The sequence below is a fragment of the Hyperolius riggenbachi genome, chromosome 10, assembly GCF_040937935.1.
Source record: "Hyperolius riggenbachi isolate aHypRig1 chromosome 10, aHypRig1.pri, whole genome shotgun sequence".
Classification (NCBI taxonomy): domain Eukaryota; kingdom Metazoa; phylum Chordata; class Amphibia; order Anura; family Hyperoliidae; genus Hyperolius; species Hyperolius riggenbachi.
This window is the reverse complement of record NC_090655.1, coordinates 10,726,593-10,752,968: the sequence shown is the minus strand read 5'-3', so window position 1 is coordinate 10,752,968 and position 26,376 is coordinate 10,726,593. Positions and strand designations below refer to the sequence as shown.

The window sequence follows — 26,376 nt, the reverse complement described above, 5'->3', positions numbered from 1 at the left end:
TGAAGAATTTGCATATCTGACCATCCCTAGAAGCCAGTTTAGTCCTGACAGAAGCGCTGTGATGCTCCGCCCCCTTGCATTGCACCACAACACAAAGAAGTAGATTCATATGACCCTGTGACAGTGCACCGACAGGCTCCTCTGCATAGCACCGCCCCTTGCCCGGTGACTTTCTGCTGGACAGATACTACACCACTGGGATTCCTGGCTTCCCTGTTGTATTTGCGTTGTTCCATGCATGCCTGTGCCGCACAGCCGACGCTAACAAATCTGTACTCTGAAATTTTTACAGCAAAAAGCATACCATTCTATTTATTATGTTCTCCTGGGCCCCTCTGTGCTGTTTCTGCCACTCCCTGCTGCAATCCTGGCTTGTAATTAACAGTTTTAGGCAGTGTTTACAAACAAGCTAACCAGCTTGTGATAGGCTCACATAAGCAGAGTGTGTGAGTCATACAGAGCCTGCAGGGAGCCTGGAGGGGGTGTGTATCGCTTCTATCCAATCACAAGCAACCCTGCACATTCCACACATTCCAGCTTTAGCCCGACTGTGCTGACAGAAGGAAACAGATTAGATCATATAACAGAGATAATGTACAGCCACTGTGCAATTAGGAAAGGCTGCAGTAAGCCAGAGCACATTAGAACAGGCATAGGAACTTATAGGATAGAAGAACTAAGGCTGAAAAATTTGTTACAGAGTCTCTTTTAAATTTCTGCCTTGCGCATTGACTTCAATGCATTCTGTCGTTGCAGAAGTCGCACGGCACCGCGCTATTGATTTCGTTGGGTCTGCAGTGAATCTGGTACTTCCAATGCGACGTGACGCCATTAGTGTACTGAGCTCCATACACTTTATTTGCTGTTGTTGCCATGCGTACAGAAAAGATAACACAACACAAAGAATGCCCTAGTGTAAAAGGGGCCTTAAAGCAGTGGCGGCTCCAGCTTCAGATTTTTGGGGGGGCTCAAAGGGGGCACGAGGGCTGGCAGCCTGGGCTTGGGGGGGGGGAATTTGCGCCGCGGTGAAAATTTGGGCGTGGTCATGATGTCATGTGGGCGGTGCTAACTGTAATGTAGTTGTACCAGCTAACGTAGTTACATGAAAAAAAAATGAAGTAAACGCACATAATGACAGGTAGCCTTTCACCAGTAAATGCACATAAGAATCAGCTTTTCAGCAGTTAATGCACGTAATGACAGACAGCGTTTCCTCATTAAATGCACATAAGAGACAGCTTTTCACCAGTTAATGCACATAATGATAGACTGCGTTTCTGCAGTAAATGCACATAAAGGGACAGCTTTTCACCAGTTAATGCACGTAATGACTGCGTTTCCGCAGTAAATGCAAATAAGAGCCTGCTTTTCACCAGTTAATGCACGTAATGACAGACAGTTTCCCCATTAAATGCACATAAGAGCCTGCTTTTCACCAGTTAATTCACATAATGACAGACTGCGTTTCCGCAGTAAATGCACATAAGGGACAGCTTTTCACCAGTAAATGCACATGACAGACAGACAGTGTCCCCAGCATAGGTAGCCAGGTGTATAGATGTCCCCAGTATATGTAGCCAGGCGTATAGCTGTCCCCAGTATATGTAGTCAGGCTGGTGGTGGTGGTGGGCTGGGGGCCCCAGGGCACCTCAAGCCTGACTGGTGGTGGGCTGGAGGCCTCATGCCTGCGTGGCTGGTGGGCTGGGGTCCCAGGGAAGCTCAGGCCTGGCTAGTGGTGGTGGGCTGGGGGCCCCAGGGCAGCTCAGGCCTGGCTGGTGGTGGTGGGCTTGGGGCCCCAGGGCAGCTCAGGCCTGGCTGGTGGTGGTGGGCTGGGGGCCCCAGGGCAGCTCAGGCCTGGCTGGTGGTGGTGGGCTGGGTGGAAGGGCTCAGGCCTGGCTGGTGGTGGTGGGCTGGGGGCCCCAGGTCAGCTCAGGCCTGGCTGGTGGTGGTGGGCTGGGGGTACACTGGGTGGGGAGGAGGGTACCTGTGGGTGGGGAGGAGGGTGCCACTGGGTGGGGAGGAGGGTGCCAGTGGGTAGGAGGAGGGTGTCAGTGGGTAGGAGGAGGGTGCCAGTGGGTGGGGAGGAGGGTACCTGTGGGTGGAAAGGAGGGTGACACTAGGTGGAGGAGAAAGGTGCCAGTGGGTAGGAGGATAGTCTCAGTGGGTAGGAGGAGGGTGCCAGTGGGTGGGGAAGAGGGTGCCAGTGGGTAGGGGGGTCGTCAGTGGAGGGGGGAGAATGCCCGTGGGTGGGGAGGAAGGTGCCCCTGTGTGTGAGGAGATTGCCCTGGGGAGAGAAGACAGGAAGAAAATGATCGAGGCGCCAGCCGCGCTAATAAGGGATTCGGGAGCCTGCTTTATTCCTCCCTCCCTCCTCCCTTCCTCTGAATGCCCCCACCTGCTGTGAATGACGGTCCCCCCCGTAGGCAGTGTGTGCGGAGGAGAGCGGAGCGGTAGGTCCTCTTACCGCAATCCATGCTCACCGGCAACTAGTCTCCTGCTTCCTGTGACGTCATGGTAAACAGGAAGCAGGAGACTATTTGCCGGTGAGCATGGATTGTGGTAAGAGGACCTACCGCTCCGCTCTCCTCCGCACACACTGCCTACGGGGGGGACCGTCATTCACAGCAGGTGGGGGCATTCAGAGGAAGGGAGGAGGGAGGGAGAAATAAAGCAGGCTCCCGAATCCCTTATTAGCCCGGCTGGCTAACAGACTTGCGGTGGCCACGGCCAGCGGGGGGGCTTTAACAGGGGCTAGCAAGTTGCCAGCTGGGGCTGAAGCCTGGGCAAGCCCCAGTGTAGCGCCGCCACTGCCTTAAAGTGAACCAGAGGTGAAAAAAAACTGAGTGAAACAATTGGATCTGTCCTTCTACTCCAAAAAATGACTCTTAGATATCTCAAGGTTTTATTTTATGTATAAACATTTACAAAGCAGACTGTTTTATAGTCTCTGCTTAATTGCAGTGTCTCAAGACTCCCAGAGTGAAAACATGAACTACTGACCTTTTTATCTTTTCCTTTCACAGTAAGGGCTGGTTCACACGGGCTTCTGCTGAGCTTTCGCTTGGCGCCACGTTAAAACGCCGGCGTTTAAATGTAAGCTTTTTGAAGGCTTTTGGGAAGCCTTCTAGGCTAGCAGTTTGTGTCTCTGCACTTGTCTCCCGGCGTTTTCTGCTTCTGAAAGCAACATTTTGCTTTCAAGACGAGACGCAATGCCGGGATCTACCGCCAGGCTTTCATGAAAGCCTGCCAAAGCCAGCTCTAAACGCTCTTATTCACTTGAGTGGGACGGCGATAGATCCCAAAAAAAACGCTGCGTTTAGCACCACAAAAACGTCTGTGTGAACCACCCCTAAAAAGCCCAGGTATCTACTTGGGAAAGTGTTTTATAGCTGTAATTTATCAGTGAGGCACAGAGTCCTGACTGCAGAAAAACTGTCCGTTCCATAACTAATTATAAACTCTTTCAGGAAGGGAAAAAAGAAAAGGAGCCCAGCACTGTGTCTGTATGCTTGTAGCTGTATATGCACATGTCTGTCTCACCATGACACATGTCATCTCTGGTTTAGTTTTGAGGACCCACCCTTTACCCCCCCTTAAGGACCAGCATTGAATTATGTGATCTGTGCTGGGTGGGCTCTACAGCCCCCAGCACAGATCAGGGTGCAGGCAGAGAGATCAGATCACCCCCTTTTTTCCCCACTAGGGGGATGATGTGCTGGGGGGGTCCGATCTCTCCTGCCTGCGTGTGGCTGGCGGGGGGGGGCACCTCAAAGCCCCCCTCCGCGGCGACATTCACCCCCTCCCTCTCCTACCTGGCCCCCTGGTGATCGGGGCTGCACAGGACGCTATCCGTCCTGTGCAGCCTGTGACAGGACGTCCCCTGTCACGTGGCGGCGATCCCCGGCCGCTGATTGGTCGGGGATCGCCGATCTGCCTTACGGCGCTGCTGCGCAGCAGCGCCGTACAATGTAAACAAAGCGGATTATTGCCATCGGCGGCCCGCAGGCTATTCACGGAGCCCCCCGCCGTGATTTGACAGGAAGCAGCTGCTCGCGCGAGCTTCCTGATTAATCAGCCTGCAGCTGGCGACGCAATACTGCGTCGCTGGTCCTGCAGCTGCCACTTTGTCGACGCACGGTATAAGCGTGCGGTCGGCAAGTGGTTAACATGCCCCTGGGGTGAAATCTGCACCAAAAAATGAACACTTACATCAGTAGAGGGATAGTCCAGGGGCTTCCCATGTCCTGCTCACCCCCTTGTGGCTGCAAACCAACCCCCAGCACACCCAACAAGAGCTTGTGGAATACGTGTCTGCGTTCCTCTTCATAAACAAGGACTGCCGTACTGAGTACGGGTGCAGTGACTTGTCCATGAGCGGTTACTGGGGAGGCGTGGCTGTACTTGCATGGGCACCGTAAGGCTGTTCCAGTGGGTCTCAGGTAGCAGCGGTGGGGGCAAAGAGGACACGGAATCCCCTGGAGGATCCAGCAGCTCCCGTCCAGCTCCCGTCCAAATGGGCATATGGGTCCCCCGTACTGTGGCCTCCTTGCGCATGAGCACTAGATCCACCCCCCCTCAGGCTCCAGTGGAAATGGCCACGCCTGATTGGGTAAGTGCTACTGCACAGGTGGCACACGTCTGTGCAGTGCCGCGGACCCGATCTAGCCTGGCTTTTTCCAAAGAAAACCAAGTGGGATGGAGCTACTGCGTCTGCACAAGGCGCCGATGAGCGGGATTCCGGGGGCTGCCAGTGCTGTAACGGAGGGATGGGGGAAGCATCTTTAGGATCCAGAGGCTTCTCCCAACTGAGTACCCCAAAATGGCACTTTTTTATTTTCTCATTCAGAAAAGATGACCTGTAAACATCAACACCGCATACTTCCTCGTAAATACTGCATGATTGCAGGAGTCACAGTGCTAACTTGTGACAGCCAATCTATATTTAAGAATGGTGCTGTGACTCATTAGATTGTGGAAAGGTATCAATTGTAAACTTTATTCAAATAATCAACATGCACATTCCAATGAAAAACCAATTAAAATAAAGGTAGCACTCCACACACTGGTGCACTCTTGCACACTGTCCCGCTCACAAACTACACCTACAGGTACCGGTACCTAAAGTTATGAACCGGCCTCTTCAGAGTGATATACTTTTTAGTATTACTTTTCTAATACAGGTATAATCTCGTTATAGTAAACTCTGATAAAGTAAAACTTCAAGTACAGTAAACTAAATATCCAGGTCAAGCCCCATTATAAGTATAAGGGAGTAACACCTGGTATAGTAAACGCTGATATAACAGAACTTTTATTATAGTAAACCTGTTTTTTGGTCCCTGTGATATTCTGTATCCAGCTACATTGGAAAGTGGGCAGGGCATGTGTCAAACATCAGTCGAAGACCCATGAGCCATGGTCGGTTCGCAGCCACTTGTAGCCTGCTGCTATCTGCACACTACTCTGGGCCTGTGTGGATTACCTCAAAAGCACCAGCCGGTGAGACCTATGCTTCCTGTGTAAGCTGCTGCCTGATTACTGAGGGACTTGCCTGTCTTCTGACTTGCTTGTGCATGGCTGCAGTGCTATAGCATCATCCAGGTTGCACAGAAATGTGGACAGAGGAGTACACTATCAGTACTGTACCTGCATTAACTGGTGATACCTATGCTTCCTGTGCAAGCTGCTGCCCAGTGGCGTAGATAAGGAGCTGTGGGCCCCGATGCAAGTTTTACAATGGGGCCCCCCAAGCACTCTATACAGAACAATTAATACGGCGCACCAAAACCTGCCAATGGCAACTACAGTGTCAGAGGTGCTAGAATGGGATGGGGAGCAGCTTGTTACTGATTACCCCCAAGCACTCTATACATAGCAATCCCTGCCAATGGCAACTACAGTGTCAGAGGTGCAAGAAGGGGATGGGGAGCAGCTTGTTACTGATTACCCCCAAGCACTCTATACATAGCAATCCCTGCCAATGGCAACTACAGTGTCAGAGGTGCAAGAAGGGGGGCGGGGAGCAGCTTGTTACTGATTACCCCCAAGCACTCTATACATAGCAATCCCTGCCAATGGCAACTACAGTGTCAGAGGAGCAAGAAGGGGATGGGAAACAGCTTGTTACTGATTACCCCCAAGCACTCTATACATAGCAATCCCTGCCAATGGCAACTACAGTGTCAGAGGTGCAAGAAGGGGATGGGGAGCAGCTTGTTACTGATTACCCCCAAGCACTCTATACATAGCCATGGGCGTCCGCAGAAATGTTTCCAGGGGGGGGCAAGAAGGGGAGGAAGAAGTGGTGCGGCGCGCGCAGCGCGCCGCGCCGAAAATGTTGGAGAAGTTGTGCGGCGCGCTTAGCGCGCCGCGCCGAAAAATGGGTGTGGCCATGGATCAGAATGTGGGTGTGGTCATGGGTGGAGACAAATTTACATGAACTTAGCAATGTGGGACATCAGATTAGGACAGTGGTGGGGGACCTTTTGGAGGCCGAGTGCCCAAACTGCAACCCAAAAGTCACTTATCTATCGCAAAGTGGCAACAGCAATTTAAACTAAATACAAATGTTTTAACTCATACATGAACATTATGGAAAATCCAAGTTGAAAATAAACTGTGAAGATAAATAACTTCATCCATCCTACTCCTGAAAAATATATTCTTTTTTTAGAACCTCCCAGTTTTATTTTTTGTTTTAAAAAGCTAAAAAAGTAGGTTTAATGCTATTTTCTCTTATGATGATGATTCAGCTTTTCTCATAGTCTCGCTGTTAGCAATCATGAGGCCCCCAACAAGACAAATCGGCAATCCTGAGGGCCCCAACAAGACAAATTCAGCAATTATGAGGCCCCCAACAAGACAAATTCAGCAATCATGAGGCCCCCAACAAGACAAATTCAGCAATCATGAGGCCCCCATCAAGACAAATTCAGCAATTATGAGGCCCCCAACAAGACAAATTCACCAATCATGAGGCCCCCAACAAGACAAATTCAGCAATTATGAGGCCCCCAACAAGACAAATTCAGTAACCATGAGGCAATTATTATCATGTCACTTCGGGTATCCTTTAATATGGTAGACACCTCTCACCTGGCTTCTGAATTCTCCTCTACTGGCTGCTGTGCCTGGCTGGCCTGGCAATACTGTTTTTGGCTGGATTGGGGGTGATGTGTGGGCTGTGGCCTGGCTGGCAGGCTCCCTATGCTACATGATTTCTGTCATTTGGCACTGTATTGGCCTGAGGAAGCGGGCTCAGACCCGCGAAACGCGTTGCCTGTGCTCAAATAAAAATCTTTTGTAAGTTTACAGAGATTTCGTCATTGAGGTAAGATACCTCATTTTTCTTTTTCGTTTTTAAACTGGTTTTAAAAGCTTTTATTCAAATCAGGGCGCCTCTTTCCCTTATTGTGCATAGTTATACCCCCGTACATGTTTGTCCGAGGGGTGGTGACAGAACACCCGTTGTTTTACCACGGTTAATGTTTTGTGCATCCTTTTTCATCTAAGAGAGCGACCGCAACCAGGTCCGTCCAGGACCACCCCGAGTGGAGTCGGGTTTATGGTCTCCACCTGCTTCCTGTGGTCGGTTGCCCCTTGCAACCCTCCTTTGTGAGTAGCCCTTTCAATCAATTGATTTCTCCACACACCTACTATTGACATACTGCACTATCGGGCTCCCTTTTTTGTCTCCTGTATCTTTTTTTTTTCCCATAGGGTGGCAAGACACCCCAACCACGATTCCCCTGTTCAGGAAGTGACAGGGACCCCCCAGTGTATGTAGTGACAGGAGCCCCTAGTTTAGGTAGTGACAGGTGCCCCCCAGTTTAGGTAGTGACAGAAGCACCCCAGTTCAGGTAGTGACAGGGGGGGCAGAACTAACCACAGCACAGCAGTAGGTACAAAGACAGACAGTTTCCCTGTACTCCACCCCTATTTCCCCTCCCCCCTTGTAATCAGTTGCAGATTGGCCTGCCGCCCGACTCATTTGCAGTCTGCACATGACACAGTCCCTCCCTGGCCATGCCCGCCTCCTTGCTGACATTACAGACAGACAGTCTAAGGGCCTGTTTCCACTACACACAGATTCAATATCTGGATGCAGAAAAACTGACTCCAATGAATGCCTATAGGCCTGTTTCCACTAAACGCAATTTTTTTGAAGCAGATTTCCCATAGGCATTCATTGGAGTCAGTTTTCTGCATCCAGAGTCCACACATATAGTGGAAATAGGCCCTCACTGTTTCTGCATGTGGGCTGGGCTCTAGCCGCACCCCCCTCCCTGCGGGAGTGCAGAGTGTGGGTGTGTGACGTCACATCAGGAGCAGAGCGGCCCTTGTCAGATTGTGCTGCCGCCTGCTACCACGTGACCCGCCGTCTCCATGGCCACCCGCCCTTCCCCCACAATTGGCTATTTCGCCGATCAAAATCAATCATCCAGCCAGGGCCCGGGACAAGGTCCTCCGGCACCAGAGGCAGGGCCGGGCCGACGCAGAGGCGCGAGAGGCTCCAGCCTCAGGGCGCAGTGTAGGGGGGGCACACACAGGGCTGAGGCAAAGGCAAGAGAGGCTCCAGCCTCAGGGCGCAGTGTAGGAGGGGGGCACAACTCACTCACTCGCTATCATTCCCCTATTGTGTTTGAAGCAGAGAGAAATAAGAAAAGGCGATACATGGCAGTGACTTCAAGCCAGATAACTAGAGATGAAGGTGTTGGGGGCCCTGGGGCATCTCTTAGTCTAATAGCAATCAGTGTGTGACGGCTGGGGTGGGAGGGATGGAGGGGCGCACTTTGGTGTCTCAGCCTTGGGTGCTGGAGGACCTTGTCCTGACCAGAGGCAGAGATTCCAAAGTGCGCCCCCAAGCAACTTGCGGCCGAGAAACTGAGCGACGCCATAGATGCCCATGTTAAATGGTAGATTTACCGGCCACTGCCAGTAATTCAGTTGCTAAGGGCACGTGTATTGTTTGGACAGCATGGTAGCAGCAGAGGAGTTCCGCTAACATTTTTAGTGGCGGGAACAGCACAATAGCAGCAGTGGATTCCTGCTACTCTGGAACATAACTCTGTAGCGACAGGAACAGCGGAAAAAGCACCGGTGGAATTTGCATACCTGAGGCCTCCCGCCTCAGGTGTGTAAATTCCACCGGTGCTTTTTCCGTGTGTGTGTGTGTGTGTGTGTGTGTGTGTGTGTGTGTGTGTGTGTGTGTGTGTGTGTGTGTGTGTGTGTGTGTGTGTGTGTGTGTGTGTGTGTGTGTGTGTGTGTGTGTGTGTGTGTGTGTGTGTGTGTGTGTGTGTGTGTGTGTGTGTGTGTGTGTGTGTGTGTGTGTGTGTGTGTGTGTGTGTGTGTGTGTGTGTGTGTGTGTGTGTGTGTGTGTGTGTGTGTGTGTGTGTGTGTGTGATAGTTGTGGTGTTGTTGTAAGGTATAGGTTGGCGGAAGGTCGGTGGTAAGTGTAGGTGGGGGAGAGTTGGTGGTAGGTGTAGGGAGGAGGAGGGTTGGTGGTAGGTGTAGTTAGGGGAAAGGTTAGTGTTTGGCACTGAAGGGCACCAGGAGGGCAATAACAGAGCTGATGGCTGGAAGAATGGCTGAGCTGATGGCTGGAAGAATGGCTGGAAGAATAAATCCTCTTCTACCCCTAGTGACAGGTACACTTTGAATGTATGCTAAAATATACACACACACACACACACTGTACACAGACACACCACACTGACACACATACACACGCACTGTACACAGACACCACACTGACACACACACTGTACACCACACTGACACACACACTGTACACCACACTGACACACACCACACTGACACACATACACACACACTGTACACAGACACATACACCACACTGATACACACTGTACACAGACACATACATACACTGACACATACATACACTGTACACAGACACATACATACACCAGACACACACACACACACTGTACACAGACACACACACATACACCACACTGACACACACATCTAATCAACTCCCAGCCCCCTTACACATAATGAATGCCTGAGGTGAGAGGGGGAAGCAGTTACACTGAGGGCTCTACAGCGCAGGGAGACTTAGAACACCTACACAGTTATGTGATTGGGAGGGGGACATGCTCACAGACGTCTCTCTGCTGCAGCTTTACAGCCTCTATTACCCCCTCCCCCATACCTTCGTCTTGCAGCAGAGTACGGGCGACAACTAGCCATTCAGTGCACGTGAAGTTTGCCTGGCTCTGGCTGGTGAGGTCATGTGGAGGAGCTCACTGCTGTCTGCTGCCTGGGGATTCCTGTCAGATGCTGAACACTGTGCAGTCACAGTGCCAGACTTCCAGAAGTTCCCGTTAGTGTTGTCCGGATCATGAACGATTCGGATCTTTGATCCGAATCTATTTTATGAGTCGATCATCCGAATCATCAAAATGAACGATTCGGATCGCAAAAGGGGCGGGGCCAGGAGCGACACGCCCCCTCTCAGCGGGCAGCGGGGTCCTGGAAGCAGGGATCGCTCTGTTGGATGGGAGGCAGCCTTGCAGGGAGACAGGTAGATGAGAGAGAGGGGACATGGGTGCCACTGCCAGATATGTGTAGAGCACACATACTGGCTATAACGTGCTGCCCATTATAGGCTGGCTGTTCCGTAGTTGTGCACAGTGATCACATGGGAAGCTTTTGGCTCAGCACAGCTCAGTAACTTTGCAGACACTGTGATTGAAAGGCAATATAATCCTCCTGCACTCAGCACTAAACAGCTGCACTTATCTTCTGGGAATGCTTTCTTTCACTGTGCGACCTTTTCTTTCAAAGTGTACAGATGAACATATAGGTGAAATATATGTAAAGCATATGACTTCAGCATGTGGGTATTGTGTGCAAACATTTCTGCTCTCTGCTCGCCCCTCCTCCCTTCTCTGTCCACTCCCTGCCCTCTGTCCATCTTCTCCCCTTCTCTGTGTCCACCCCCTCCCCTTCTCCTGTCCACAGACCTGTCCTGCTGTTCATTTCACCCCCGAATGCTTCCTGTAGTAAAATGATCCGAGATTCGGATCAAAGATCCGGATCTCTTCAATGATCCGATTCGAATCATCCGGATCATTGAAAAGATCCGAACTTCCCATCTCTAGTTCCCGTGTCCCATGATGGCTTGGATGGCAAGCAAGTGGGGCCACTCCTAGTCTAGACCCAGGCAACACCGCTTCCTGCTGTTGCCTAGCAACAGTAATGCTACAGTCTCTGCAGCGCCTGTCATCTGTCTGATGATAGCGCTGCAGTGCATAGGTACAGGGACGCAGGGGGACTCTGTGGAGGGTGGGCACCGGGACTTGTTCACCTGCCAGCCACCCGCCCAGTGCACGGGGAGAGTGGGTGGGTGATGGGCAGCACAGCAGCAGCCTGTCAGTCTCGGGGAGCAAGTGGCAGCCGCGGCTTCAAACACTTCCGAGTTCGGGTGGCTAGGGGGGGGCAGCAGCTGGCCAGGGGGTGGCGTCTGCCCCATTTTGCCAGACGTAGGGACGCCCATGTACATAGCAATCCCTGCCAATGGCAACTACAGTGTCAGAGGTACAAGAAGGGGATGGGGAGCAGCTTGTTACTGATTACCCCCAAGCATTCTATACATAGCAATCCCTGCCAATGGCAACTACAGTGTCAGAGGTGCAAGAAGGGGATGGGGAACAGCTTGTTACTGATTACCCCCAAGCACTCTATACATAGCAATCCCTGCCAATGGCAACTACAGTGTCAGAGGTGCAAGAAGGGGATGGGGAACAGCTTGTTACTGATTACCCCCAAGCACTCTATACATAGCAATCCCTGCCAATGGCAACTACAGTGTCAGAGGTGCAAGAAGGGGATGGGGAGCAGCTTGTTACTGATTACCCCCAAGCACTCTATACATAGCAATCCCTGCCAATGGCCACTACAGTGTCAGAGGTGCAAGAGGGGGATAGGGGGCAGCTTGTTACTGATTACCCCCAAGCACTCTATACATAGCAATCCCTGCCAATGGCAACTACAGTGTCAGAGGTGCAAGAAGGGGGTGGGGAGCAGCTTGTTACTGATTACCCCCAAGCACTCTATACATAGCAATCCCTGCCAATGGCAACTACAGTGTCAGAGGTGCAAGAAGGGGATGGGGAGCAGTTTGTTAATGATTACCACTATTCAAAGTATCTTTAGAAGTGATTTTTATGAGCACATGACCAATAGAGAGCTAATACTGTGGTTGAGGGCGGGCCTATTGGGGCCCCTCTGGCCCAAGGGCCCCAATGCGGTTGCTACCTCTGCACCCCCTATTGCTACGCCCCTGCTGCTGCCTGATTAGTGAGGGAATTGCCTGTCCTCTGTGACTTGCTTGTGCATGGCTGCAATGCTACAGTATCATCCAGGCTGCACAGACATGTGGACAGCGGAGCACACTATCAGTACTGTATCTGCATGTAATGGTGAGACCAATGCTTCCTGATTATTGTATGCAAAGACCTGCATATGAAGCACTGTGCATTTTGATTTAGTTGAGTCTACAGCATAAGATCTGTGTGTAGATGTGCCAGTTACAGATCGCTTATGGATGCTGCTGGCCAATGAGATCTGGAGGCTGCGGATCACACGGGATCTGTACGTTTCTGTAGGGGGCGGGGCCTGCAGCGCCAGCGGGGATAACGCTACACGGGACGGGAGATGCTGAAGGAGTCTGTCATCTTGTGAGAGTCATGTGACAGCGGCGGACACGCCTCCAGGCTCAGGCAATACGGTGACTGGCGAGCTGCGCAGATAGACGCGGAGCTCGGCCAGTCGGGTTGCGGGGAGTGAGTGGGCGGAGCTGTAGTGGGCGGGGCCAGGCAGTTGATACATTGATTGTATGCTGGAGGTTCCATAGAGAAGCCGCAGCGATGACAGCTCATTCCTTCACCGTGCCGATGATCGTCTTCACCACCTTCTGGGGCATCATCGGCATCGCCGCCCCCTGGTTCGTCCCCAAAGGCCCCAACCGCGGGTGAGAGCGGGGTGACCCCATCTGGGTGTACTGTAGGGTGTTATATTGTATATAGGGGGATGGGGGATGCAGGGGAGGAGATGTGATGGGATATTCCCTGCAATTGTGATCTGTAAAGGTGGCCATACATCCAGCGACTGCGGCCCGACCAACAATCCCATTACTTTATCTAATGAAATCGGAGCCACAACAAGCATTGCCTGATCAACCATTTCACTGATTTCGGACCAGGTCGAATGCGCAGATTGTGCAAGCTGGAAAATCTCAGGCCAGCGTGGTCGATCAGGTGCACGGCGGCAACAGCATGCGATCAGCCATGGACTATCGAGTCAAATTTATAATTCTAATCAAGTCTAATGACTTCAGGTGTGACCACGGGATGGGGGGGTTAACTTACCCAGAAGTCTTTGTGACGTCAGCGTTTTATTATGCCTCATAGGCGTAATGAAAGCCGCGTTCCACTGCTCACTACCGCGCTTCCTCCTTGCGGCATTAAAGAGGAAGCGTAATAGTGAGTAATGCAACGCGGCTTTCATTGCGCCTATTACGCTTCCTCTTTAATGCCGCAAGGAGGAAGCGCGGTAGTGAGCGGTGGAACGCGGCTTTCATTACGCCTATGAGGCATAATAAAACGCTGACGTCACAAAGACTTCTGGGTAAGTTAAACCCCCCATCCCGTGGTCACACCTGAAGTCATTAGAAGTCAGGTCTGTCTGGACTCAAAAGCCCATCACAGCATGCGATATCAGGATGACCGTGACGGGACCCCTGGCTGCTGCTGCTGCTGCTGCCCCCCCCCCCCCCCGTAGCCTGCGAGGTCCCTTGGCGTCCTCTGGGTTCCCTCCGTTCTCCCGCTGGCAGCCCTGTTATCCTGGCGACTTCAGCCAAAGTCGTGAGTAACTGTGCATGCGTGGCCCATCCGCACACCCAGCTCAATCACGTGTGCGTTGCCGTAAGCCTTCTGCGCATGTGTTGGGTTTGTGGACAGTCCATGCATAAGCAGTTATGGGGGGGGGGGGGCTGGAGGAAGCCCCAGGTCCCCACAATAGCATCCTGCGATATTAGCGCAGGACACTATTGCGGGTGGGAACGCAAAGAAAGATAAGGAAATAAATATGGCAGACTCCATATCCCTCTCGCTTCAGTTGTCCTCTAAGACAATTATAACTAAAAAAGAATTTCCATAGGGAGCACTAGGAAATAAAATTATAAGATGTATAGGTTTATTACAAACATTCAAGGTACATGCCCCTTTAAAATAAAAACATTAAAAGCTGGTCACATTGACCATTCCAGAGCAGAAAAACAATGCCACTGAGAGGAGCGTGATCTCAGCGCATGCTATGCTGCAGTAGTGCAATGTAGTGTGGCGCTGGTTACTGATGCGTGGCCCTTGTAACTAGCGGCTGCGCCACTCGTCTCTTCCTGAGCCCCGGTTGGGCCAGTGGCTTTCTAGGACGTGATCCTCGCACACTGATTGGCCAGCCGGGGCTCAGGGCAGGACGAGTGGAGCACACATAAGTTACCAGCGCACGCTACATTGCACTACCGCAGCATAGTGTGTGCTGAGTCGCGCTCCTCTCTTTAGTGCAGCTTGATGAATCAAGTACTATGTGCACAAGAGATGCATTCTTCCACCTATGATAACCATTGCAGGTCCGATTCTTACTACATGCAACACATCCGTGCACAACGCAGTAACGCTCCTACATATGCAGCGCTGGCTGTACACTCGCGTGATGCTTCAGGCTAGGTTTCCACTATAACTAGGCGCAATAACGCTTGCAAATTCGCATGTTTGTGGGCTTTTTTTTTTTCATGCGAATTTGCATATGTACGCAGATTTTAATTTTTATTTTTCAATTTTCTGTTGCGATGCAGTGCAGCAATCCAAGCCAGACATCCAGTATTTATTATGTATTTATATAGCGCTGCATTCTAACCATGTGTTGCCCATTTGCAAGTGATGTCATCCTAAGCCTGTCATTGCTGTCTGATCTCATTGCAGGGTCATCATCACCATGCTGGTGACTACAGCGGTCTGCTGCTATCTCTTGTAAGTATCTTCTCGTGTTGGGATTGTTAATGTTTCCTCCTCCCTGTCATAGCTGACCCCCTCCCCCCCTTCCAGGCTGGACAGCCAATGAGAGCTAGTGATTTAAAGGGAACCTAAAGCAAGGCCTCCATATGTATCTCCTATTAGGGGAGAACTGTAGAGATAGGTGTATGGAGGCTGCCATATTTATTTCCATTTAAGCTTAACCACCCTGGCGTTCTGATTAAATCGCCAGGGTGGCTGCGGGAGGGTTTTTTTTAAATAAAAAAAAAACTATTTCATGCAGCCAACTGAAAGTTGGCTGCATGAAAGCCCACTAGAGGGCGCTCCGGAGGCGATCTTCCGATCGCCTCCGGCGCCCAGAATAAACAAGGAAGGCCGCAATGAGCGGCCTTCCTTGTTTTGCTTATATCGTCGCCATAGCGACGAGCGGAGTGACGTCAGCCGACGTCCTGACGTCAGCCGCCTCCGATCCAGCCCTTAGCGCTGGCCGGAACTTTTTGTTCCGGCTACGCTGGGCTCAGGCGGCTGGGGGGACCCTCTTTCGCCGCTGCTCGCGGCGAATCGCCGCAGAGCGGCGGCGATCAGGCAGCACACGCGGCTGGCAAAGTGCCGGCTGCGTGTGCTGCTTTTTATTTCATTAAAATCGGCCCAGCAGGGCCTGAGCGGCAGCCGCTGGCGGTGTTGGACGAGCTGAGCTCGTCCAGACCGCTCAGCTGGTTAATCCAGTTACCTGGCTAACCTGCTGATCCTCTGCCTCTAATACTTTCAGCCATGATAGCCCCTGAACAAGCATGCAGCAGATCAGGTGTTTCTGACAATTAGCCGCATGCTTGTTTCTGGTGTGATTCTACTTCACCCAAATAGATCAACAGGGCTGCCAGGGAACTGGTATTGCTTAAAAGGAAATAAATAGGGCAGACTCCATATACCTCTCACTACAGTTCTCCTTTAAACAATACCAGTTGCCCGGCAGTCCTGCTGATCTCTCTGGCATCAGTAGTGTCTTAATCACACACCTGAAAGAGAATCTGTACTGTATGATTTGTACATTAAAAAACATCTCCTGGATCTCGCTTTGCTGTTTCCGCCGCGATCCTGGCTTTTAATTGCCAGTTTTAGGCAGTGTTTACAAACGAAAAACATGGCCGCTAACCAGGAAGGTGTGTGTGTGTGTGTATACAGTATATCATGTTACAGTATACAGTACAAGTTTTTATTACATAGTGAATTATCTGCACTCCAGTCTGGGATTCTCACAGTTTCTCAGCATGTGACAGGCAGCTCCCTCCCCCCTCAGCCACACAAACTGAGAGCAGGGATAAACAAAGCACACAGAGCCTGCAGGGGGCGTGGAGGAGGTGTGCATAACTTCTCCCTATCACAGCAGAGGCAGCCACTTCCTCTCTGGGTCGACAAAGAAAAGAAGATTAGATATATTACAGAGACTGTGCAACTAGAAAAGGCTGCAGTAATCCAGAGCACATTAGAACAGGTATAGGAACTTATAGGATGGAAGAAATAAGGCTGAAAATTGTTAGTCTCTTGAAACAAGCATGCAGCTAATCTAGTCAGACTCCAATTAGAGCATCTGATTTGCATGCTTGTTCAGGGGCTGTACCTAAAAGGATTACAGGCAAAGGATCAGCAGGACAGTCAAGTAAACATTATTTAAAAGGAAATAAATATGGCAGCCTCTACATCCCTCTTGCTTGAAGTTCCCTTTAATAATCACTCATGGGTCATATCAGGACATAGCATCTCATTGACTATCCCTACACTAACCATGGGCAGCCCTTGCTAATTTATGTTTAAGAGACACGGAAGCGAAAAAAAAATGATGATATTATGATTTGTATGTGTAGTACAGCTAAGAAATAAAACATTAAGATCAGATACATCAGTCTAATTGTTTCCAGTACAGGAAGAGTTAAGAAACTCCAGTTGTCATCTCTGTGCAAAAAAGCCATTAAGCTCTATGACTTTCAAAGTCGTGGAGTGGGCTGTCTTCTGACTTTTATTATCTCAACTGTTCCTGGACTATTTACTTTTCCTCTGCTAGAGGAGAGGTCATTACTTCACAGACTGCTCTGAAAGACTCATTTTGAATGCTGAGTGTTGTGTAATCTGCACATATTATAGAGTGATGCAATGTTAGAAAACACACTATATACCTGAAAATAAAAGTATGAGAATATTTTCTTTACTGCTAATCTTCTAGTAATTATTCACAGTACACAACCAATTCATTATATCATATATTTTTTTCCGCTTCAGTGTCTCTTTCATTTCAGACAAGTTTATACAGCCCTGGGGTAAGACTAGTCAAACCCAGCAGATGACAATTGTGATTGCAAATTTATACAGCACAAATTTGGAACAAAGAACCCCCAAAATTAACCACTTTACCCCCGCGCGTACGTATTTCTCCGCCCCTTTTTCCATCCTTTAAAAACCAGGGACGGAGAAACACGTACTTTCCGCGTTCCCGACGCTGGCCGCGCTCCCGCTCGTAAACACGCCGCCCGCCGCTAGTAAAACCGCCGCCGCCCGCTCGCCCAGAGATCAATGAACGGGAAAATCCATTCCCGTTCATTGATCTAAGCCCCGCAATGATCAGCTGCTCTCCTATGGGCAGCGCGATCATTGTGAGAAAAAACTCACGTGTCCAGCCTCCTTATTCTTCCTCCAAGCTTCCGGAAGGAAGCTTGGAGGTCGCATTAAAACAAAAAGTTACTGTGGCCATCTTGTGGCCAAATAGTAAACTACACCCTACACATTTTTCACATACAAATAAATGACTTTTACACATAAAATTAACTCATTATTTTGTAATTAAAAAAAAATTAAAAAATTTACAATTAAAAAAAATACATAAATAGTTACCTTAGGGACTGAACTTTTTAAATATTTATGTCAAGAGGGTATAACACTGTTACTTTATAAACTATGGGCTTGTAATTAGGGATGGACGCAAAACTGAAAAAAATGCACCTTTATTTCCAAATAAAATATTGGCGCCAAACATTGTGATAGGGACATAATTTAAATGGTTTTATAACCGGGACAAAAGGGCAAATACGTTTCATGGGTTTTAATTACAGTAGCATGCATTATTTAAAAACTATAATGGCCGAAAACTGAAGAATAATTATTTTTTTCCCCACATTTTTCCTATTTTCCCATTAAAACACATTTAGAAAAAAATAATTCTTGGCATAATGTCCCACCTAAAGAAAGCCTAATTGGTGGCGAAAAAAACAAGATATAGTTCATTTCATTGCGATAAGTAATAATAAAGTTATAGACGAATGAATGGAAGGAGCGCTGAAAGGTGAAAATTGCTCTGGTGCTCAGGGGGTAAAACCCCTCAGTGGGGAAGTGGCTAATATAAAAATGTAATCAACTCAAAATGATTGGCATCCCATTGACCTTCTGTCTCTAGGTTAGTAAATTGGCAGTTGTTTTTCTTATAGGTACATATACTCAATGGGCTCAATTCACAAAGCGTTACTGCATCCGGTACAGCAGAAAAGCTGGTTTCACACTGCTAACCTGCGGTTGCAGTGCCATCAGATGATCCCTGTGGAGGAAATAGAAATTTTGCGAAAGTGTATTGAAAAAGTACATTTCTGCGCTGCAACATGAAAAAAAGACATGCATGGCTTCCGGTTCGCCGCATGACGCCGTGCATGTTGACCACCAACTAGCTGTTGCTCTAGAGTTGGCCGTGCGTTAAATATCGTGCCACTGTCAAACAGGGCTGTGGAGTCGGTACAAAAATCTTCTGACTCCGACTCCTCAGTTCATGAAACCTCCGACTCCGGGTACCCAAAATGACTCCGACTCCTTAGTCTAATACTTGCCAGGGCTTTGGATTTTGTACAAAAATCATCCGACTCCGACTCCTCAGTTCATGAAACCTCCAGCTCCGGGTACCCAAAATTACTCCGACTCCACAGCCCTGCTGTGAAAGGGGCCTGAGGCCTGGCCTGGACAAAGAATGGACAGCAGAGGATTGTTGGGCATGTCCGATTCCTGTAGGGAAACCTCTAAAGCAGAGGTGCCCACACTTTTTCGCCTTGTGAGCTACTTTAAAAATTAGCAAGTCAAAATGATCTACTTATGTACAATTTTAGGAGCACACTTGTATATACAGAATGTAAAATGTAGTGGGGTCGGGATCTACCCAATGGGCACCCCTGCTCTAAAGGGTAAATGAAAACTGAGATGGGGTGGGAAGCACGCGACCTTTAATGTGTTTTTGGAAGACTACTACAAGTGAATTTGTCATGTAAGTCTCTGACTTCCTGTTGCCAGGATGGGTGAGTCTTATGGTTAATAACTTACCCCCTCTCCCATAATTCATCAATGTCAGAAACTCCCCCCCCCCCCCCCCCCTCACCTGTCTAAAGAATTGCACGCCAGCGGGTGACTAACCCTGAGACTCACCGATCCTGGCAGCATTGAGGCAGCCTTACATGAGAGGGTCTGTCTTTCGTCACTGGAAATATTCGGATATCCCTTGATGGGCGCCCCCTGCTGTGCCTCATGTATAATATGTGCCCCCTCTTCTGTTGGCAGCTGGCTGCTCTCCATCTTGTCACAGGTAAACCCATTATTCGGGCCACAGCTGAAGAATGACACAATCTGGTACATCCGATTTGTCTGGGAGTAAAACAGGTGCCGTGTGTCCGCTAGTTATGGTGAGTATTCCACCAAACCACAACCTCACCACTGTGTTTTTCACAGAGATCTGTGGTCCCCATATTGTTTGTTTGTTTTAAGGTTCTCAGCAACCCCTGAATACTAATATGGGTATTAATGTTTTTCCTAATTATAGTGTACCTGAGACAGGGGAACAAGAGTTTTTTTCACTACCTGGGGGCTTCCCGCAGCCCCCTGTGGTCTGTCAGCTCCTTTGGTGCTCTCTTGTCCCATCTGCTGTGCTTCTGTCAGGTCAGGAGCATTCTGGGCATGTGCCTTCTGCACAGCCTTGTAATTGTGCATATACAGATTGCTGTGGGCCACGGGAGCGCGATCGAGAAGGCATGCGTGGGACAGCACATGCACAGTTGCCCTTGTGCCACAGACATTAATTTGACGAGACCAAAACTGATGTTTTGCTAGAAGACACCGAGGGGGCTGAAGGAAGCTGGCTGTGGAGTCGGTACAAAAATCTTCCGACTCCTCAGTTTCTGAAATTACGACTTCGACTCCGGGTGCCCAAAATAGCTTCGACTCCAACTCCGACTCCACAGCCCTGGAAGTAAGTAAAAATCCTCTTGTCCCTTCCAGCTCAGGTTTACATTAGCCACTTCTTGGTTCTGTGACAGTATATCTATGCCCCTTGTGACTTCATCTTGGCCTCAGGGGCATAGATATACGTACTCCACCACTGTGTGCGCATCCATGCGTCTTCTTAACACCGCCCATTAGTGAATCTAAGTGCCTGTGACCAATGATCACCAGAATCAATGAGATGCCGTGGTCATTGACAAAAAAAAGAAAGTAACACGCTTGCATTACTTCCTGTTAGCGTACTAACAGTACACACAGGAAGATGGAGATGACAGAGGTGCCGAGTGTTTGTTTTGCTAGATGCTGTAACTCCTTTTTCCATTGCCTGAGGAAGCGGGCGCTGACCCGTGAAACGCGTTGCTTTGTTTTATCTGGAGTTCGTTAATAGACTGAATGTACAGTCGTGTTGTGCCTGCTTGGAGGGGGCAAGTCCACCACTGCCTCCTCTAATTACCAAATTTTTGGCTTTTAAGGTCCTTTAAAACCCATTTTATCCTTTTGGCGCCTCTGTTCTCTCCTATATAATATTGTATCCACCCTGGGTGGAGGGTTGCGACCCTTTTCTACTATCTACAGAGAGCGACTTCTTATTCCTGAGTGGGGTCAGGGTAATCTCCCCACCTGCCTTTACAGTGGTTGCCTAATGGTGACCCTGACTTGTGAGTATAACAACTATTACTCTTTGTCATTACCCCCGTTGTCAATACATACTACACTATTGGGGCTCTTGGCGTTCCTCTGTTTATCTCGTTTACACAGGAAGATAAAGTGAGGGGAACATCTAGGGGCCAAATAGTAAAAATACACCTACATTTTTTTTTAACCACTTGAGGACTGCAGGGCTAAACCCCCCTAGTGACCAGGCCATTTTTAGTAAAATAGGCCACTGCAGCTTTAAGGCCAAGCTGCAGGGCCGCACAACACAGCACACAAGTGATTCCCCCCCCTTTTCTCCCCACCAACACAGCTCTCTGTTGCTGGGGTCTGATCGCTCCCCCCATGTTTATTTTTTTTTAAATATTATTGTTAGGGGTTTTTCAAGAAAAACAAACAGTTTCTTTAAATTTCTTCCCTCCCTCCCCACAGCCAGCCATTGATGGCGATTGGCTGTCATAGGCTTCTGCCTATGAGAGCCGATTGCTCTCTTGTCCCCCATGGGGACAGCCGTGTCACACGGCTGTCCCCAGTGCAGCGCTGCTGCTGATCGCAGCGCTGCACCTAGTAAATAGACGGCGTGATCGCCGTCTAACCGTCTCCCGAGCGGCAATAGCGGCTCGGAGACTGAAGAGGGGGCGGAGCTCCGCCCCCCAAGCAGGAGATGCGCGCGCACCATGCGCGCGATCTCATGCAAAACAGAGCCCCAGGACTTTATGCCAATTGGCGTTAGGCGGTCCTGGGGCTGCCGCCGCGGCCACGCCTACTGGCGTGAGGCGGGCGGCAGAAGGTTAAATAAAAAATATATACATCTACCATTAAAATTAACCTCTTACCTTTCCCACACTCCCATGGTTACCAACAATAAACCTTTGTTTGTTTGTTTTTTGCCTTTTTTTTTTAATATACAATTAGTTACCTTAAGGACTCTTTTTGTAAGTAAGGGCTTATAATTAGTGACTGATGCAAAACGAAAAAATTTCCAAATAAAATATTGTCGCCATAAAGTGTACTGGGGACATAATTTAAAATGTTGCAATAACCGGGACAAATGGGCAAATAAAATGAGTGGCTTTTATCCGCAGTAGAATGTTTGTTTTATTTTAAAACTATAATGGTCGAAAACTGAGGAATAATGTTTTTTTCATTTTTCTTTTTATCCCATTAAAAAGCATTTACAATGCAGCACCCAGAGAAAGCCTAAGTGGTGGCATGAAAGAAAAAAACAAGATCTAGATCATTTCATTTGGGATAAGTAGTGATAAAGTTATTTGCAAACGAAAGGGAAGAGCGCTAAAATGTGAAAATTGCTCTGGTGCAGAAGGGGAAAAACCCCTCAGTGGTGAAGTGGTTAATTCCTAATGCAGCATCACTTTTCCTATAATCTCCTTTAAATTAACAGCCCTCTCTTCTCCTTCCAGCTGTCCCGCGGATCAGTAGATGTTGTTGTCCCGCCTCCTCCTCCGCCTCCTCCTCTGCTTCATGGGAAGTTACAGAATTCCAAGGGACTCTTCCACAGTGGGAATTTTAAAGGGGAACTCTCAGATTTGCTGTATAAAAGTTATATCAGTTATTGGAGGCTCTTTTTTTGCCAATATTTTTTTCTTTTTGCTAAATTTTAAAACAGCATTTTTTTCTGGCTTGTAAACCCTGAACTTCATGGAGTGCGTCTATAGAGGAATCTCTGTGTCTGATGTGGAACATACATGTGGATCCCTCCTAGGAATCTCCCATGTGCCATAGACCACCAACCCATCAGCAGGGGGAAAAAAGAATGATGTGTTGGGTTTTTATTGCGGTCTGTGTCACTCACTGGGAAGCTTCCCTCTGTCCCTGCAGCAACAGGTAGTAGATATTTCCCAACATAGGTACAGAGCAGTAAAAGCTTCGATTTGTAGTGTGAGGAAGGCCTAAAAGTTCCTCCAAAGTGGTTTTTTTTTACTTCCTGTCTCCTATCGCAGTTGTTGAAGATCCTAGGACAGGAAATCTCACCCATGAGGCAGAAAACCCCCAAAACGGACTCTCACCCCTTCCCATGATAGCCAGACATTGTTTTTCTAGATTTGGATGTAAGCATTGTGGTAAAGCAATACTGATGAGATTTTATTGTGTATGCCAGAGTAAATGTATTTATTTATGTATTTATTTCAGAATAAATGTCTTAATGTGAAGTATTTGTGTATTTCTCTAGTCAGACTTGTGAACTGCAGACTCCAGTGGCCTGTCCTGAGGGATGGCAGTGGCAGGTGTAGCCTGTCCTGAGGGGGGGGGGGGGGGGGGCACGTAGCAGTGGCAGGTGTGTCCTGAGGAGGGGGGAGGGGCACGTAGCAGGTGTGTCCTGAGGAGGGGGGAGGGGCACGTAGCAGTGGCAGGTGTGTCCTGAGGGGGGAGGGGCACGTAGCAGTGGAAGGCATGGCCTATCCGGAGGGGTGGAGTCTTTAAGGAGCCATTGGATTTCACCTAAGTGTTTTGCAGAGGTCGATGTAAGCCACGCCAATAGGCAGTGGGCTATTTTGCTGCAGATGACTACGTGGTGGTCTCTGGGATTGGACCGGTGATGGAGAACAGGCGACCACGCTGATGTGGAAATACAGAGTACACAGTGGAATAGTGGCACCTAAATACGTCTGTAAGACAAGGCTGCACTGATGGGAGGTTGAGTGCCACTGGCTGCATGCTTGTCTCCTCCCCCCCCCCCTTCCCTCCAGCAGTGTGCAACACATCACCCTCCCTCACCTGGCTGCATGCTTGTCTCCTCCCCCCCCTTCCCTCCAGCGGTGTGCGACACATCACCCTCCCTCACCTGGCTGCATGCTTGTCTCCTCCCCCCCCCCCCCCTCCAGCAGTGTGCAACACATCACCCTCCCTCACCTGGCTGCATGCTAGTCTCCCCCCCCCCCCCCCCCTCCAGCGGTGTGCGACATCACCCTCCCTCACCTGGCTTGTCCTGTGTGACCCCCACCAGCTGTGCACTTGTCCCAGGCATTGACATCACCATCCCTCACGTGGCTGCATGCTTACCTCAGGTATGCTAAGCCAGATGAGTCACATGACAGCAGGGAAATAACAGGTGAAAGAGCTTTACCTATTAAATGTGCATTTTCGATGGAATTTAAAGTGTACCCGAGGCAACATGTACACGAGTATGTACAGTACAAAACATTAATAACCAGGCTGTTTTACTTGTCTTATTTTTGCTGCCTGAAATAGTTAATTTCTAGGCATGGAAGTGAGAGCTTATGTCTTGTCCGTATCTTGCTGGGAATATAGTAACCATCACTGATAAGCTAATTACAGCCATAAAAGTTTTCCTGGCAGAACAACTTCTGAGGGTAGGAAGATAAAATACATGAACTGATGACCTTTTCCTAACTCTGGGACACTTAATGGGCTGCCACTAAACAGAGGCAACAAAACATTCAACCTACTTCGTAAATGTGTAAATATAAAATAAACAATTCTATGTATCCTCCTACTCCTAAAAATGACTTAAAACCATGGGATAAATCTCATTCGTTTCTTTTCACCTCGGTTCTCTTTAATACCCTGTGTAGGATAGATTTTATTTCTGCTATTAATGACTCTAGGGGGCAGTAGACCTTTCATCATGAGTGAGAGGCAAAATAAATTTACACTTACACTGGATTAGGTCCTGTCTTGAGTTTCAGGCACCCTCATAAATGAAGGGCTGTGAAATAAATATGGAAAGCAGACAGGAATGCTGAGAATAGTTTGTATTGTTCAGACTTCATCACACTAATCTGACCAATCTCAGAAACACACACAGAGGAGCAGATTTCACAGATGAGCACATTGACTACTTCTATGCAGAAATATGGCTAGCAGAGCTACTGTTGCCCTAACCAATCAGATTCCTTCTTTCCTGCTGGTAAGGTCAAGAACCAATCACAACAAGCACCACTGTATAAGTCCAACTAGAATGACATTTACAACTAAACCGAACCACTCAAGTTTGATAGACGTCTGCAAAATGTCCATTCAAGAAGGTGGAACTTTATTACTATGATTGTTAAACACTTAGCTGCCTACTGACATAAAGGGGGCTGAATACTTTTGCAACCCACTGTAAGTTTTCCACATTTTGTCACATTACTGCCACAAATATGAATCAATTTTATTGGAATTCCATGTGAACGACCAATACAAAGTGGTGTACACGTGAGAAGTGGAACGAAAATCGTACATGATTCCAAACATTTTTTACAAGTAAATAACTGCAAAGTGGGGTGTGCATAATTATTCAGACCCCTTTGGTCTGAGTGCAGTCAGTTGCCCATAGACATTGCCTGATGAGTGCTAATGACTAAATAGAGTGCACCTGTGTGTAATCTAATGTCAGTACAAATACAGATGCTCTGTAACAGCCTCAGAGGTTGTCTAAGAGAATATTGGGAGCAACAACACCGTGAAGTCCAAAGAACACACCAGACAGGTCAGGGATCAAGTTATTGAGAAATTTAAAGCAGGCTTAGGCTACAAAAAGATTTCCAAAGCCTTGACCATCCCACAGAGCATTGTTCAAGCGATCATTTAGAAATGGGAGTATGGCACAACTGTAAACCTACCACGACAAGGCCATCCACCTAAACTCACAGGCCGAACAAGGAGAGCACTGATCAGAAATGCAGTCAAGAGGCCCATGGTGACTCTGGACGAGCTGCAGAGATCTACAGCTCAGGTGGGAGACTCTGTCCATAGGACAACTATTAGTCCTGCACTGTACAAAGTTGGCCTTTATGGAAGAGTGGCAAGAAGAAAGGCATTGTTAACACAAAGCATAAGAAGTTCTGTTTGCAGTTTGCCACAAGCCATGTGGGGGACACAGCAACCATGTGGAAGAAGGTGCTCTGGTCAGATGAGACCAAAATGGAACGTTTTGGCCAAAATGCAAAACGCTATGTGTGGTGGAAAACTAACACTGCACATTACTCTGAACACACCATCCCCACTGTCAAATATGGTGGTGGCAGCATCATGCTCTGGGGGTGCTTCTCTTCAGCAGGGACAGGGAAGCTGGTCAGAGTTGATTGGAAGATGGATGGAGCCAAATACAGGGCAATCTTGGAAGAAAACCTCTTGGAGTCTGCAACAGACTTGAGATTGGGGCAGAGATTCACCTTCCAGCAGGACAGCGACCCTAAACATAAAGCCAGGGCAACAATGGAATGGTTTAAAACAAAACATATGTGTTAGAATGGCCCAGTCAAAGTCCAGATCTAAATCCAATCGAGATTCTGTGGCAAGATCTGAAAACTGCTGTTCACAAACACTGTCCATCTAATCTGACTGAGCTGGAGCTGTTTTGCAAAGAAGAATGGGCAAGGATTTCAGTCTCTAGCTGTGC

The 26,376-nt window shown here is 48.8% G+C and overlaps 2 protein-coding genes across 3 annotated transcripts in view; one reads left to right on the top strand and one right to left on the bottom strand.

The window, feature by feature from the left end:
- CUTC (cutC copper transporter) overlaps positions 1–10,358 on the bottom strand; it is a 69,387-nt gene extending 59,029 nt beyond the window's left edge. For both annotated transcript variants that reach the window (XM_068258037.1, XM_068258039.1), the window contains exon 1: positions 10,178–10,358. In XM_068258037.1, the coding sequence (XP_068114138.1) occupies positions 10,178–10,215 (38 nt within the window). In that variant the 5' untranslated portion in view covers positions 10,216–10,358. The remainder of the gene's footprint in view (positions 1–10,177) is intronic.
- A 2,469-nt stretch (positions 10,359–12,827) lies between these two features.
- On the top strand, positions 12,828–23,182 carry ATP6V0E2 (ATPase H+ transporting V0 subunit e2). The gene is made up of 4 exons (XM_068258535.1): positions 12,828–13,000; positions 15,009–15,056; positions 19,641–19,762; positions 22,433–23,182. The coding sequence occupies exons 1-3, from the start codon at positions 12,897–12,899 to the stop codon at positions 19,732–19,734; spliced, it is 246 nt and encodes an 81-aa protein (XP_068114636.1). The 5' UTR covers positions 12,828–12,896; the 3' UTR covers positions 19,735–19,762; positions 22,433–23,182.
- Positions 23,183–26,376: the final 3,194 nt, after the last annotated feature.